Source organism: Urtica dioica, chromosome 4, assembly GCF_054948205.1.
Source record: "Urtica dioica subsp. dioica isolate 48M chromosome 4, U.dioica_male_clone48M_v1_H2, whole genome shotgun sequence".
In the NCBI taxonomy this organism is placed as follows: Eukaryota; Viridiplantae; Streptophyta; class Magnoliopsida; order Rosales; family Urticaceae; genus Urtica; species Urtica dioica.
The window spans coordinates 4627659-4641200 of NC_142759.1; the positions used below are offsets into that span (position 1 = coordinate 4627659).

General features: G+C 35.1%; 1 protein-coding gene across 1 annotated transcript; it reads left to right on the forward strand.

Moving 5' to 3' along the window:
- Window positions 1–3768: 3768 nt before the first annotated feature.
- LOC149399534 (uncharacterized) lies at window positions 3769–6373 on the forward strand. Its single transcript, XM_089613138.1, has 2 exons — window positions 3769–4009; window positions 5553–6373. Exons 1-2 carry the CDS (start codon window positions 3900–3902, stop codon window positions 5755–5757), a joined length of 315 nt encoding a protein of 104 aa, XP_089469264.1. The 5' UTR covers window positions 3769–3899; the 3' UTR covers window positions 5758–6373.
- Window positions 6374–13542: the final 7169 nt, after the last annotated feature.

Here is a 13542-nt window from a genome sequence, read left to right on the forward strand (position 1 = left end):
TATGTATGGCGTCTCATTCTTTTCTTTTTTTTCTTCTTTTTTTAAGCCATGAAGTGCATATATCATATGTCCAATAATATTTTGAGAAATGATAGGATCTAGACCCCTTGAAACATTAAAATTTTAAAATAGTTAACGTTTAATTTTTATTAGCAAAATAGCCAATATCGCTTATGTGGCAAGCCAACAAAAATTTAATCTCAATTATACCCTTATATATGTACTTAATTCAAAAAATATTTAACAGTTTTATTTTAAATATTGCAAATACGTGTGATTGCTATTATTTTAAATTGAGATTTGTTAGCATATAGCCGGTTTATAAATGGGAGTTTAAAATACTAGCCAGACTATTATTTTATTTAGATGAATAGCCCAAATTAATTAGAATTCCCCAAAATATCCCTACCCCAAATTCAACAAAGAACGCACCAAGAACAGATTTCGATTACTTGACGGTCTCCAAATGCAATTCTTCTCTGACGACTTTCTCCGCCTCAGAAACTCCGAGTAAGAATCGGCATCGGATTTCCTCTCCTCGAGCTCCTTGGCCTCCCTGATCACGCTCTCGACGCCGTGCCGGCCACGGAAGCTCTCCGCGATGGACTCCTGCCCGGGCTTCCCCGCCGGATTCTTCACCAAACAGAGCTTCGAACATGGCGTCTCTTTCTTCTTCGGCTTTGTTGCAAGGTCAGCTTCAACATCGCTCTCCGTTTCATCGACTCTCTCTGCCGACGAAGGTTTCTCTCCAAAACCCTAAATCAAACATCGGCGATTCAGAGAAGAAGAAGACTACTCGGCGTTGTGCCTCTCGTCTCTCTCGCCGTTCATCCTCGTCGGCCGGAACGATCCGTCGTCGCTCCTCGCGACGGCGATCAAGGCGGCGTCGCACCACTCCGCGGCGGCGATGGCGGCGATCTTGTGGATGGCGGCGGCGAAGTCGACGGACGAGGAGACGGCGGCGGCGCTGGCGCAGTGCAAGGATAGCTACGGCGACGCGATCGATAATCTCAGGATCGCGTCGGAGGCGATTAACCAGTCCTATTGGTTTTTTGCGCGTCGGATAGCTATGGCAACGTGATTAATTGAAACAAAAATATCTCCGAAGGTTTTTTGGGGAAAAGGGAAAAGGGAAGAGAACTTAATTGGGAAAGAGTGGTGACCAAGAAGATGTTTCTCTAATAATTTAATATCTTTTGAAAATCACTTTTCTAATAAATGTTAAGATCACGTGTAAAGAAAGGATTAGGCCATTAGAAAGAGAGAATACGGATGAATACGTAGCTTAGCGTAAATTCTTTGACTTTTTGTAGAATAAGCTTTGATTAATAAATCGTATTTACTGTTAGATTAACCAGTCCTCATCTTTGATATTTTTCTTGTTAGATTAACTAAAAAATGTTATAGTTAATCGTATTTACTATTGTTCTTGTTACGGTTAATTGTATTTACTATTGTTCGTGTTACGGTAAATAAGATTTATTATTGTTCTTGTTACGGTTAATAAGATTTACTTTTGTTCTTGTTTCGGTAAATAAGATCTAATTTTTGAAAGCAAGACAATAATCTATAAGGAATGATTTACTCAATGGTTAATATGATTTACTGTCGGATTTACTGTCATCGATTGTTCACGGATATAATAAATAAATCGTATTTACTGTTAGATTAACCAGTCCTCATCTTTGATATTTTTCTTGTTAGATTAACTAAAAAATGTTATGGTTAATCGTATTTACTATTATTCTTGTTACGGTTAATCGTATTTACTATTGTTCTTGTTACGGTAAATAAGATTTATTATTGTTCTTATCACGGTAAATAAAATTTACTTTTGTTCTTGTTACGGTAAATAAGATTTACTTTTGTTCTGGTTACGGTAAATAAGATTTATTGTTTTCTTGTTACGGTAAATAAGATTTACTATTGTTCTTGTTACGGTAAATAAGATTTACAGTTATTCTTGTTACGACAAATAAGATTTACTGTAGTTTTTGTTATTGTTAATTAGATTTACTATTTTTTTTTGTTATGGATGATATTATTTACTATGATAGTAAATAATATTAACTTAAGGGTATTATTGGAATATTGAAATGTTGTCATGATAAATTGGCTATTTTCCTAAATATATAAATAGTTTGGCTATAATTTTAAAGTAAGGGTGTTATTTTGGCTAATTGTTTAGCCGGCCCTTTTAAATTCCTTATTTTTCTCTTTTTATATAACTGACATCTCTCTATTTCTCTCTCTCTCTCTCTCAACTTTATTATTGCTATCATCTTTCTTGATCCATATATACGTTTAGAATCTTCTCAATTCCACACAAATAATACATGCATATTCATATAAAAATAAGTAGTGGATTTGTATACATACACATATGATATATATGTATGTATATACCTAGACTGTGATCTCAAGACTGCATAGGGTAGATGCGATTCATCAATGTTAATAACTATTAGTAATTTACTGGTTTTTTCAAAATTATATATTTTCACGCAATTAATATTCTTTAATTATTGTTAATTGATAGTTCATCTTTTTTGGTATATTTTTCTGGTCTATGCACAGTTAATTATCATAAATTATTGGTAATACGTGACATGTTCATCTTCTTCAAGAATTTTGTTCTCATCTGCGTTTTTCCTGTCATAAGTTGGCTGATTTGTTACCTTATATTAGTGGTTACTTATTATTAACATTTATTATTATTATTACTATTATTATTTCAAGTAATATTTTTTATGTAAATGGGCGGGAATATTGTTAAGGATAATTTTGTCTTTTTTGTTGGGTAATAAATAGTTGATGGCTAATTAACAAAAATTATCTAAACAATGGCTATTTTGTAATTCTAAGTTTCAAAATGGCTAGTTATCTACAGTGCCCTAATAATTTCATTGTAAGAGAAACACCATATTTATTTTTTATACACACGAATTGAAACCTTAGAATACTGATCAAATTTTTATCAAAATGGAATACCCCTAATTGAGCTTTTTCATAGGCTTTTAATGGTTGGTCTTTTATCAGCGTTTCACTGTCATAAAAGGAATTTAAGCTCACTAATTACTAAAAAAAAATAGGATATGAATTTATTTTATTTATATTATTCATTAATTGATTTATTTTGCTAAAGTGATATATCATATTTTTCTGATTAATTCATGACAATGAGATATTAATAATAAGAAGTTATCGTGGTAGCTAATTTATTATAATGAGTAATTCTACACCGCTTCTAAAATAAAAGTTCTAAAATAAAGGTCGTGGGTTTAATTAAAAAATAATAAGAACTTATCGTGTTATGCCATGATTTAATTATTTTTTTCTCGTCAATTCCACCGTCTAATGGAAGAACCAAACGATGAATTTGAGAAAATCGTCTAATGCTCTTCTTTCTTTGTATTTTCTTATGTTCTCATTATTCTATCCAAATTCCGAACATGTTCTCCGGAATCAATATTTTTGTTTAAATTGTGTCTACTTTTTTTATTATAAATCTATTTCGATATCATTTCATTTTAGTTATTTACAAATTGTCTAATATGTTCCCACAATTGTAGCTATCGAACCATCTAGTTTCGTTCCTAAACTAATAATAATGATCTGCGAAAATCTTGTAATTGTCGAGAGAACAGAAAGTTGGAGACGAAAAACAAAGAAAAAAAATTGCAAGTCAAGATCGTTAAATTTTGAAAACAAAAGGAGTCTTAATACTAATTAGTCTTTAGTTTAGGTATTCATTAGTAAATAATACAAAAAATATGAAAAATTAAGACGATCGGACAGAGCAGTAACGCTGCCGAAAAATTCACCAAAATCTCAGAAGAAGCAAAAACGCAATTCGAGTTCGGAGAAAATAACAGAGATCTCCGATTTGAGTCCGAGAGATGATAACTAGGTCTAAGCTTGTTGAGCAACTACGAGAATACCAGATCCGATCACAGCACAAATACCCTGCTCTCACTGTCTTCTCTCCCAAACCTAACATCAGTTCATGGTACTGTTTCCGTTTTTCAATTTCTTTTTTCTTTTTTCGCTTTCAATACTTGTATCTGCGGAAATTTAGATTCTTAGTTAATGATTGATCATGATTTCGGCTTCCAGTTGATGATGCTTGTTTGTTTTAAGAAATTTGGGGCTGTGGATTTCATAATGCGTAGTTCTTCTATAAAATTGAAGAAATTATACAATTGTAGTAGATGACAGTAAGGAATTACTGGTTAACGCTATAGATACACGCAAAAGCGACCATCTCTTTATAAGGATTTGTTGTCTGATTCAGAGATTGAGCAATATTGATAATAACCTAAATTATTCTTGTGAGAAAATTTCCATTCAGTTTAGAAGAAACTCAATAGAGCTTTCGTAAGCCAAAGCAAAGTAAAAAAAAATAAGTTGCACAGGACTAATCTCTAGTGATATCTGTCAGAGAAAAAGAACTTAATTCTACAAGTAGAGGAAACACTTAGAGGGATATGAAACGGTTTATCGAATCCCATATATCCTCGAGGAAGTGATTTTGATCCCTAGAAATACATCTGTTTCGTTGGCCCCAAATCCCTAAAAATACATGTCTTTTATAACCACATAGCCGCTACTATTTGGTCTCTTGCTTGTGTTCTTCGAGGAAGTCGGCTAAGACGAGAAAGTTCAAGAAATCGTGCTCGATTTGGGGTCTTCCAAAATTATTTACCAAATAGTAGCGGCTATGTGGTAATAAAAGAAGAGGATGGATTCTGTCTTCAGTAGTCGATAAACACAAACAACAGCAATTTAAGGGTTGCTGTGTTGGATAGAGTCTGCTGAGCTTAGTTTGTTGCTGTGAAATTGAACTTCAATGGAGACTTTAGCTTTCCAAACAGCCTCGAAAACAAAAGAAAATCCTGCCGCCAAAGGTTTCATGAATTCCTGCCCACACGGAGACTATCAGCTCTGCTGCATCGTTTATTTCCCTGGACGTGAGATTCGTTGCTAGTTTCAGACTGTTAATGGGCAGGGCTGAGTTACCAATCCTAGCGATCCATGAAATCTCAACACTAGTCACTAAATCTGTTTGAAAAAAACCATAGGCCACTGAAATGGCAGATCTCCGCGGGCTTCTGAGAATTTTCCTTTTGAATGTACTCTTTTTTTTTTAGAGTTTGTTCTAGTGTGCTTATTATGCTCGGCTTCTGTTTTTTTTTCTTCCTTTCTCTTTTCTAGCTTTATGCAAATAGCCTTTCTCTTTTCTAGCTTTATGCAAATAGCTCTAGTGATATTGAATCAATAATTAGCGCTTGACGTGTTAACCTCCTTCTCCATGTTGATCCACATCTATGATTTTGTTGATGAATCAGACACCTCCCATAATTAACTTTATAGCTTATTGTCAACATCTAGCGTGATATCAAAGAGTTTAAGCTTTTTATCTTCTCCATGAAAAGAAAATGATACAAGTTTTTTTTTTTCGGGTACTTCGTTATTGATATAATGGTGTGATTCAATACTTAATTTTTCGTCATGGAATCAAAGTGAAAAATGGTATTGGCAATTTATTGCAGGGCTGATGTTTCGGTGGCTGTCTTATGGGCATTAATATTCAGCTTGCTTATTGTGTCGGCATACTTGGCTTGGTACTTTAGTCACGTTTGGGTTTCTTTTGCATTGGCGTGCTTCGGCATCTTTCTTCCTGTACGCCTGAGAAAGTCTAGGCAGGCCCTCATTAGAAAGAGGGACCGGCGATTATTGTTACCTTTATCAATGTGAACATTTTAGATCAGTCTGTTCATAGCCATAGAAACGTGGACCGACGATTGACACACAACACCTGATCTCTCTCTCTCTCTCTCATTTGGTGAGATTGCGACTCAGGTTGTCTGCTTCAGATTGGTGCTACAGTTTTTTTTCTTCACGGCGATTGGCACGGCCAGCGACAATTTATGAGTCATATTTTCCTATAGATGTAGACTTACCACACATATACACCAAGGAAATCTTCTGTCAAAGTTTCCCTCTTGTTGGTTTGTATTTTGAAGTAAAAAAAAAAGTATTCTTGATATTCCTTAATATATGACGCATGAACTCTGGAATCCACCTTCAAAAAAAAAAAAAAAACTCTGGAATCCAGTATACATTAGAGCTATACAAGTCTAGAAGAAAAATACTTCAATGACATCTCAGCTTTTTTAATCAATTTCTCTGTTATTTGTTTATTCTCGTAGAGTGTATCTGTGTTGTAATGTAACAATCTAATTGTCATGATCAAAAGTTATTATTGCTCAATATATCGCCATTTAAGGTTCAGGACATAGCAAAACAATGGAAACTTGGAACCTGAAAACAATGGATTTATTCAATTCTGAGTTCTTTAACCCAACCTTGTGCGTGTAAGATAAAGTAGATGCTTTGTTCTTCTTCTTTTTTTATATACAATTTCAGTGTAAATACAGAGGTTTTTTCAGTGTCTTTTTCGTATAGTTCCTCTGCAAACATCATTTATCATGGTATTCTTTAGTCAATGAGGTTTATTCTGCACCTGATAAAGTATATGTGCGTATAGTATTTGCTTGGTGCCAGATCTATCCCACTTGAGTGAACTCTATTTGCCCTTTGAATTTGCTGTTATTATATTGAAAGTGAAGCCTGGAAAAGCTAGGCCAGAGTAAATTCTTTCCTTTGGTTGTTTTTCTGATGGTCCCCTCGGGGACCAATCGGTGTTCTTTTCGCCTCAAACATGAGCAATAGAAATTTTCATTAAAAGAGCCTAGAAATAGCATGACAAAGTTACGGTTGAGAATATCACACAGTGAGACATGATCGCTATACAAATATAAATGACTCCATGGCCCTCCATTGTCTTCAAAGTCATACAGTGATCTTTTTCCATTTATTTATCATGCCATGATTGATTGATATGTGTCTGTGCGTGTGTGAAGGAACTCATTTATTGCTGGTATTACTGTTGCGCAAATATCATATGCAGTTCCTCTCAGCCCCATTGGTACCTATCACTTTGCTCATTTGGTTGGTTTCAGTTTTATCCACTCTGCTAATGTGTTGCATCATATGATTTATTGTTGGCTTTGCTAATAATGTTTTCGAGACCATAAACACTCACATGTACCTTCCTTCCTGGCATGAAAAATAGCCTTTTCATTTGTGAATATGAATACGATGATAGTGGGAATTTGTTAAAGCCCCTTTATTGAACGTGTTATCCACATGAAACAGCACAGATTTAGCACTAGACTAAATAATTGAGACTTGATATATGCCAAGTACTTTTTTTTTATAAATAGAGTTGACAATCTAGTTTTGTGATCTAACATCTAAGTGGCTTGTGGAAGGAAGAAAAAAAAAATGTTTCAGATTCCTGACTTCTGTATTTTTTTTTTTTTTTTTTTTATGTATATACACTCTTGCAGTGAGTGAGAGCTTTAACTGTTTCGGTCCATGAAGTTTGGCATTAACTTACGTAAGAAAATTGGTTCCTTCCTAAATACCTTTTTAGTTAGATTTACATTCTTGTGTACGTTTGATATGAGACACTTAATATAATAGATTGAATTGTGATTGCTTTTGACGTTGGAAACCACTGTCTCTCCTCTCTTTCGAAGGTGATATGATAGTTTAAGGGGTTCGAGATTAAACTATGCATGCATAATTAGTGATGTACATTATTAAGAATTCTTGGTTTCTTTTTTTTTTTTTTTTTTTGAGGCACTCACGACACGTACGTGTGTTTAGTTGTCATGAGATGAATAATTGAGTGTTATTTATTTAAGCTCTTTCCTTTGTTTTTTTATCAAAGATCTCAAAGCCGAAATTTTCGGCCAATTGATACACTTTAGCACAAATTAGTATGTTGGATTTGCTTTAATTGCTGTACCAAGTTGTTAATTAAATGTTAATGTTGGCTTAGCTCCAAACACACTTACCAACCACCAAATTATCAGTGGGGTGCGGTATGTTCTCTATACAACACATCGGAATGTATAAGAAGAGAAAATTTATTTATATAATTATAAAGTTTTAAAAATTTTAAAAAATTTTAATAGGAAAAAGCGAAGATTCATCTCTCTTTTTTTTTATCATTAATTTTTTTTTAAATATTCAAATATACAGATTAAAAGGGTTTTTGTTCTCCTAATAAAAGTTGGGGTTTTTTAAATCCATTTATGGGGCTAACTTAATGGGTCACATAACTTAAGCGGTGGTACAAAATGACCTTCAAGAACCCTCTCAAGAGACTTCTTCTTTTCCCTCTTATTTGACTTTTTAGACTTCAAATCGTCACTATTTATGTGTTCCGCAAAATGTCACCCATGTGGCGCAAAAGTTGTTCTTAACCAATGAATGGCTTTCAGAATGATTGTCACTGTTTTGGTGCTTGTTAATATAAACCTCATTAGATTTCTCTTTTTCCTTTTTCTTTTTTCTCATCTATTGGTGTTTGGTATAATTTTTGGATTAGTTCCAAGTTTACCTTAACAAATTTTTTACATGTGACCACGATAAACGGTATAAAAAATTTCGCATAATTTTATTACTATTTATATTGTTTATCGTTTTATCATTCTATTAAATTAAATATTCATTAAGTTATGTGTCAAGCGCCAACTATTCGTTATTTTCTATTTAATTGTTGGTATACCGTAAGATAAACAATTTACCCGTAAATGTTCATGACAGTAACTCGAACCCTAGGCTATAAAAAATAAAAATAAAAAATGTCTAGGAAGTTGCTTGTGTAATGATCATCTCTTCTCACCAGTGTTTTTTTCACCTTCACATTATAAATGAAATTGATGCAATTAGTACGACAACATGGATACTATGTACAACAGAATGTGATATGACAAATTGAAAAGATAGGGACACCTAATTTTGTTTTTATTTTGGGTTTGAAAAAATGATGAGTTTCAAAGTTTAGACTAAATACTTTTCAACGACATTTAAGAAAGGCCATCCTTACTCTTGTATTGCAACTAATAGGCCACGACTGTACGGTAGTCTTTTATTTTCTTTTTTCTTTACTCTACTTGAACCTTTCTTTTTGTCGTTAACATGGTCCAAAAGTCCCCACCAAGCCCCCAAAAAAAAAAAAAAAAAAAAGTACGACTCTTTTTTTTTTTTATTGTTGACCAATAAAATGTAGAATATTGGAAAGGATTTCTCTGAATGGCTTTGAAATCTAACTACACGCGTGCTCAATTTTGAATTGAAGTTTAAATTTTAAAATTATAGATGTCGTTTTTCTGAAGATGATGCTGTTAGTATGATAGTGATATTTGATTTACATATGGTAAAGAGTTTGTTTTTAAAAGTACTTGTGGGATCCTAACGTTTCGTGACAAAAGAACTAAACAAATATCTTGAATCCATATAAATTAGGACTAAAATTGCTATTCTTTATTTTATTGATGTAACAGTGAATTAATATTAAAATTGTTACTAGAAATAATCGAGCAAAACTGGATCATGTGAAAGAATGTAGATGGCAAGAATAGAAATAGAAGTGTTGATTAACCTAAACAAAGATAAAGAGTACGTTAGAGAACGCATATGGGGTAAAATAAAGAGTTGGAACGGTCTCTTCTTCTCGCAAGCTGGCAGAGAGGTGCTCATTAAATTCATCCTTCAGGCTATTCCAAGCTACGTGGCCTCCTGTCTAAAGCTTCCGAAGTCCCTGATCTCTGAGATCCGTTCGGCTATTGCTAGATTCTGGTGGGGCAATTGCAATGGGGCTAAGAAGACCCACTGGTGCGCTTGGGAGGTGCTCGTGAAAAATAAGACGGAGGGGGGTATGGGCTTTAGAGATCTGAAAAAGTTCAACCAAGCCTTGATCGCTAATAATGTGTGGAGATTCCTCAGACGGCCAGATAGCCTGGTTGGCCAAGTCTATAAACAGAGCTATTACCCACACGGGGACATCTTGACTGGCCATTGTGGGTCGACCAGTTCTTTTATGTGGCGCAGCCTGGTCTGGGGTAGGGAGATTATCCTTGCGGGCACGAGATGGACTATTGGTGGTGGTGAGTCGGTTATGGTCATGGGAGATAAGTGGATCCCTAGACCTAGATCCTTCTGGTGGATAGACCCCTCTTCTTATTTTTTCTGATATGAGAGTTGCAGAGCTGATGTTAGTTGACGGTAGTTGGGATGAGGCCCTCATTCGAGCGATGTTCGGGGAAGATGATGCTAGGGCGATTATGAGCATTCCGTGCGAGGGTGAGGGGGTCCCGGATAGACAACGATGGCACTACACTACGGATGGAGAATACACGGTCAGGAGCGGGTATCGGGTAGCTATGGACTCTTCATCCGACGCCAGCTCTTCAGATCACTCCCTGATGGAGGATTGGTGGAAAAAATTATGGAAACTCAAGGTTCCTCCTAAGGTGAAGCTGCTTGTTTGGAGAGTGTGCAAGGGGCGGATCCCGACTCGCAACATGCTGTGGTCAGGAGGAAGGTGATCGCTGAAGACTGCTGCCCTATCTGCTCGGGTAAGGCCGAGACTACCTACCATGCTTTCTGGGGCTGGAACTAGAGCAGGAAAGTCTGGAAAGAGGCGGGCTTCAGTGCGATCCTCCCGACTCACGGTGAAGGAGAAGCTTTTGACGTCATTCTCAGAGCGGCAAACTCCCTTGAGGTTAGTAATTTTGAATTCTATATCACTGTCATTTGGGAGTTGTGGAATCACATGAACAATGTCGTCTCGGGGAAGAAAGCGTGGAATCCGAATGAGCTTGTGCAGTGGACGGGAAGCTTTCTCGAAGAGTTTAGAGGCGTGAACAAGGAAGCTGGGCGGGGACAAGAGAAGGGGACGACCAAGTCTAGGTGGATCCTACCGGCGCAAGGTACAATCTCGGTGACTGTGGATGCTGCCATTGATCGGGACCAAGGTCGTTTCGGCATGAGCTGTATTGCTTGGGACCATATCGGGAGGGTGAACGCTTCGCAAACGCGTTCGCAAGCTAGGGGATTCTCCCCCCAGCTTGCGGAGGCGTTTGCGGTCCTTCACGGCATAGCCATGGCCAGGAGTATTGGTGCGACGAGATTGGAGTTTCACTCGGATTGCTCGGAGGTGGTGAAGGCGGTGGCCGGGGGGACGATCCCCACTACTGAGCTCGGGACGATCCTGCATCATATCAAGAGAGAGTTAAGCAATTTGATTGAATTCAATATTTTGTTTCTTCCCCGTCTCAGTAACATTGCGGCTCACAACCTAGCCCGCTTTGCTGTTACGCATAATGCTAACTCGAGATGGATTGGGCATGTCCCTCATTGCTCGGAAGAGACTATTAGGGTCGATGATAGAGAAATTCAATCTCATGCATCGGGTTAGGGTCCTTTGGGTTTTGCTGTGCTTTCTTGTTTGCGTGGTTTGTTTGAGCTTTTCTTTTTTTCTTGTAACACGGTATTCCTCCGCCATTTGTGATGGCTTTTATGAATTTTCCGTGGTCATGTTTTTAAAAAAAAAACCTAAACAAAGATGACGATGATGATAAGCATGTGAATAATTAAAGAATAACAAATAGATAAATGATATGGGAAGTGGTGGTCAAAGTTTGACTGGGAAGTTAATAATAATATGGGAAGACGTGCCTCGAAATTGGGCATCATTAGCGGTGTGTCTGACTGACTCTGAAGGTGGCTGAGAGAGAATCATAGGAGCAGAGCACTGCCACGTCTTACTTTTATTTTCTATGTCGAACCCGCGCGTGAGCAATCATTGACCATTCCTTGGTCCGCTCAATCATCATTCTTCCTCAATAGCACTTTTCTTTTTCTATATTTCTTTATTCATTTTTTATTACACTTAAATGAGTTGGACTATTCCTCCACTGTTTGAACTTTGAAACCTAATTTATTATCCTTTTTCTATTTTTGGTGCTCCGATACTGACTATCTTCAAACAAAATCAGAAGATTTTCTTTAATATTTTCATTCATACTCACTACTCAGTATTACATTGCAAAATAATCTTTTAGATTTTTCAACAGTTAAGGTTTTGTTTTGTTGCAAAAATGCTTCTCTTGCTAATTTTTGGTCTGAGAGAGGTGTTTCTTGCTTTTTCATGCTTTAGTTTAGATTCGTACGAGATTTATTGCCTCTTCGTGACTTTTTGGCAACTTCCATCATTGATTTGTGAGGCCATCTCTAATGTGTTAAGCTTTTTTTTTAATTTTTTATTCTTGTTGTTTTATGTGAAGATTCAAATATCTTAAGAAATTGGTAACTCGCAATTCTTCTTGCATACATAAGACTAAAAGAACATATGACTTTTTCACATCTTAGAGTATGTATAAATATAATTGTATATTCATTTTCCATTGAAACTTCAAGGTAATAGTTTTGTTTTTCTTCATTTGGTTGGGTGTGATAAAGGTACCTAATATATATATATATATATATTGCATTGTGGCATGGCATATAAATTTAGCTATCGAGAGAATAACTCGGTTGATATTTATTTTGAATAGCAGAAACATACTATTGCAGAGTCGTTTGTCAAACATAATAATGAAACTATACGTGAATTTCAAACATCGACCAAAGTGTAGGGATTGTAAACTTTATGCTTATCACTTATCATTTATGTTGACGTCTCAGAAAGACAATTGAAAGGGGGTAATTTAGCAAAATGATTAACTTAAACGTTGGGAATTGCTAAATAGTCAAAGTTTGGTAAATATTTAGTAAATAGACAATTTTATATATTTATAAACGTAAATATTAAGTTAAGTTACTGCCATATTAAGTCACGTCATTATTTATGATAATTTACCTAATATTTACCAAATTTTGGCTATTTAGAAATATCAAAAGTTTAAATTGGTTATTTTTCTTTTTTTTTTTTGTTGAAAATAATACCCTGAGCTCAAATATGTATATAAAATTAATTAATGATTATATTTTGTTTGCTTCTACATATATCCGTATATATTAAGTATATAGCTAGTACGTATTTTCCTTCTGAAATTATTTATTAAAAATAAATTATGCTACTATTGTGCAAAGATTCTTACAAATAGTATGTATGTAATTGCTCTTTCACTGTCAGTCTTTGTTTTGATCTGCTTTTTTTCTTTATATATATAAAAAAAAAGTAACATTATGTATGTATTAAGTAATGTCCAACAATAGAAGTACAAAACTAAAAGGGAAAATAACACATTTATACCATGTGTTTTAGTGAAATGTCGAGTTCATGCCCTCTGTTTAACTAAAATGACGAAATTATACCCTCTGTTTACTAAAATAATGAAATTATACCCTGAAATGAATAACAGCGTCACAAATCTCCCTTTCACTGATATTAACTCTTATATAAGAAAAACCGAATCAAATCTAAATCAGTACCCTAACTTCCAAATTCTCAATTTTGAAATAAAAATAACCTTAAATTGAAATTAAATAATAAAACTCATACTTCCTAAGAAATGACTTCATTCTGTGTTCGAATTGTAACTCTAAATCCTGGATTCTCTGTTCGAATATGCGATTTTGATGACTATCAACTATCGATGTTTACCCCTTTGCATCTTT

What these genes read in the sequence shown, in the direction of transcription:
- LOC149399534 (XM_089613138.1), top strand. Translation starts at nt 3,900, where the DNA reads ATGATAACTAGGTCTAAGCTTGTTGAGCAACTACGAGAATACCAGATC. An exon ending in AAACCTAACATCAGTTCATG is followed by an intron (nt 4,010 to 5,552) that starts GTACTGTTTCCG and finishes AATTTATTGCAG; the next exon opens with GGCTGATGTTTCGGTGGCTG.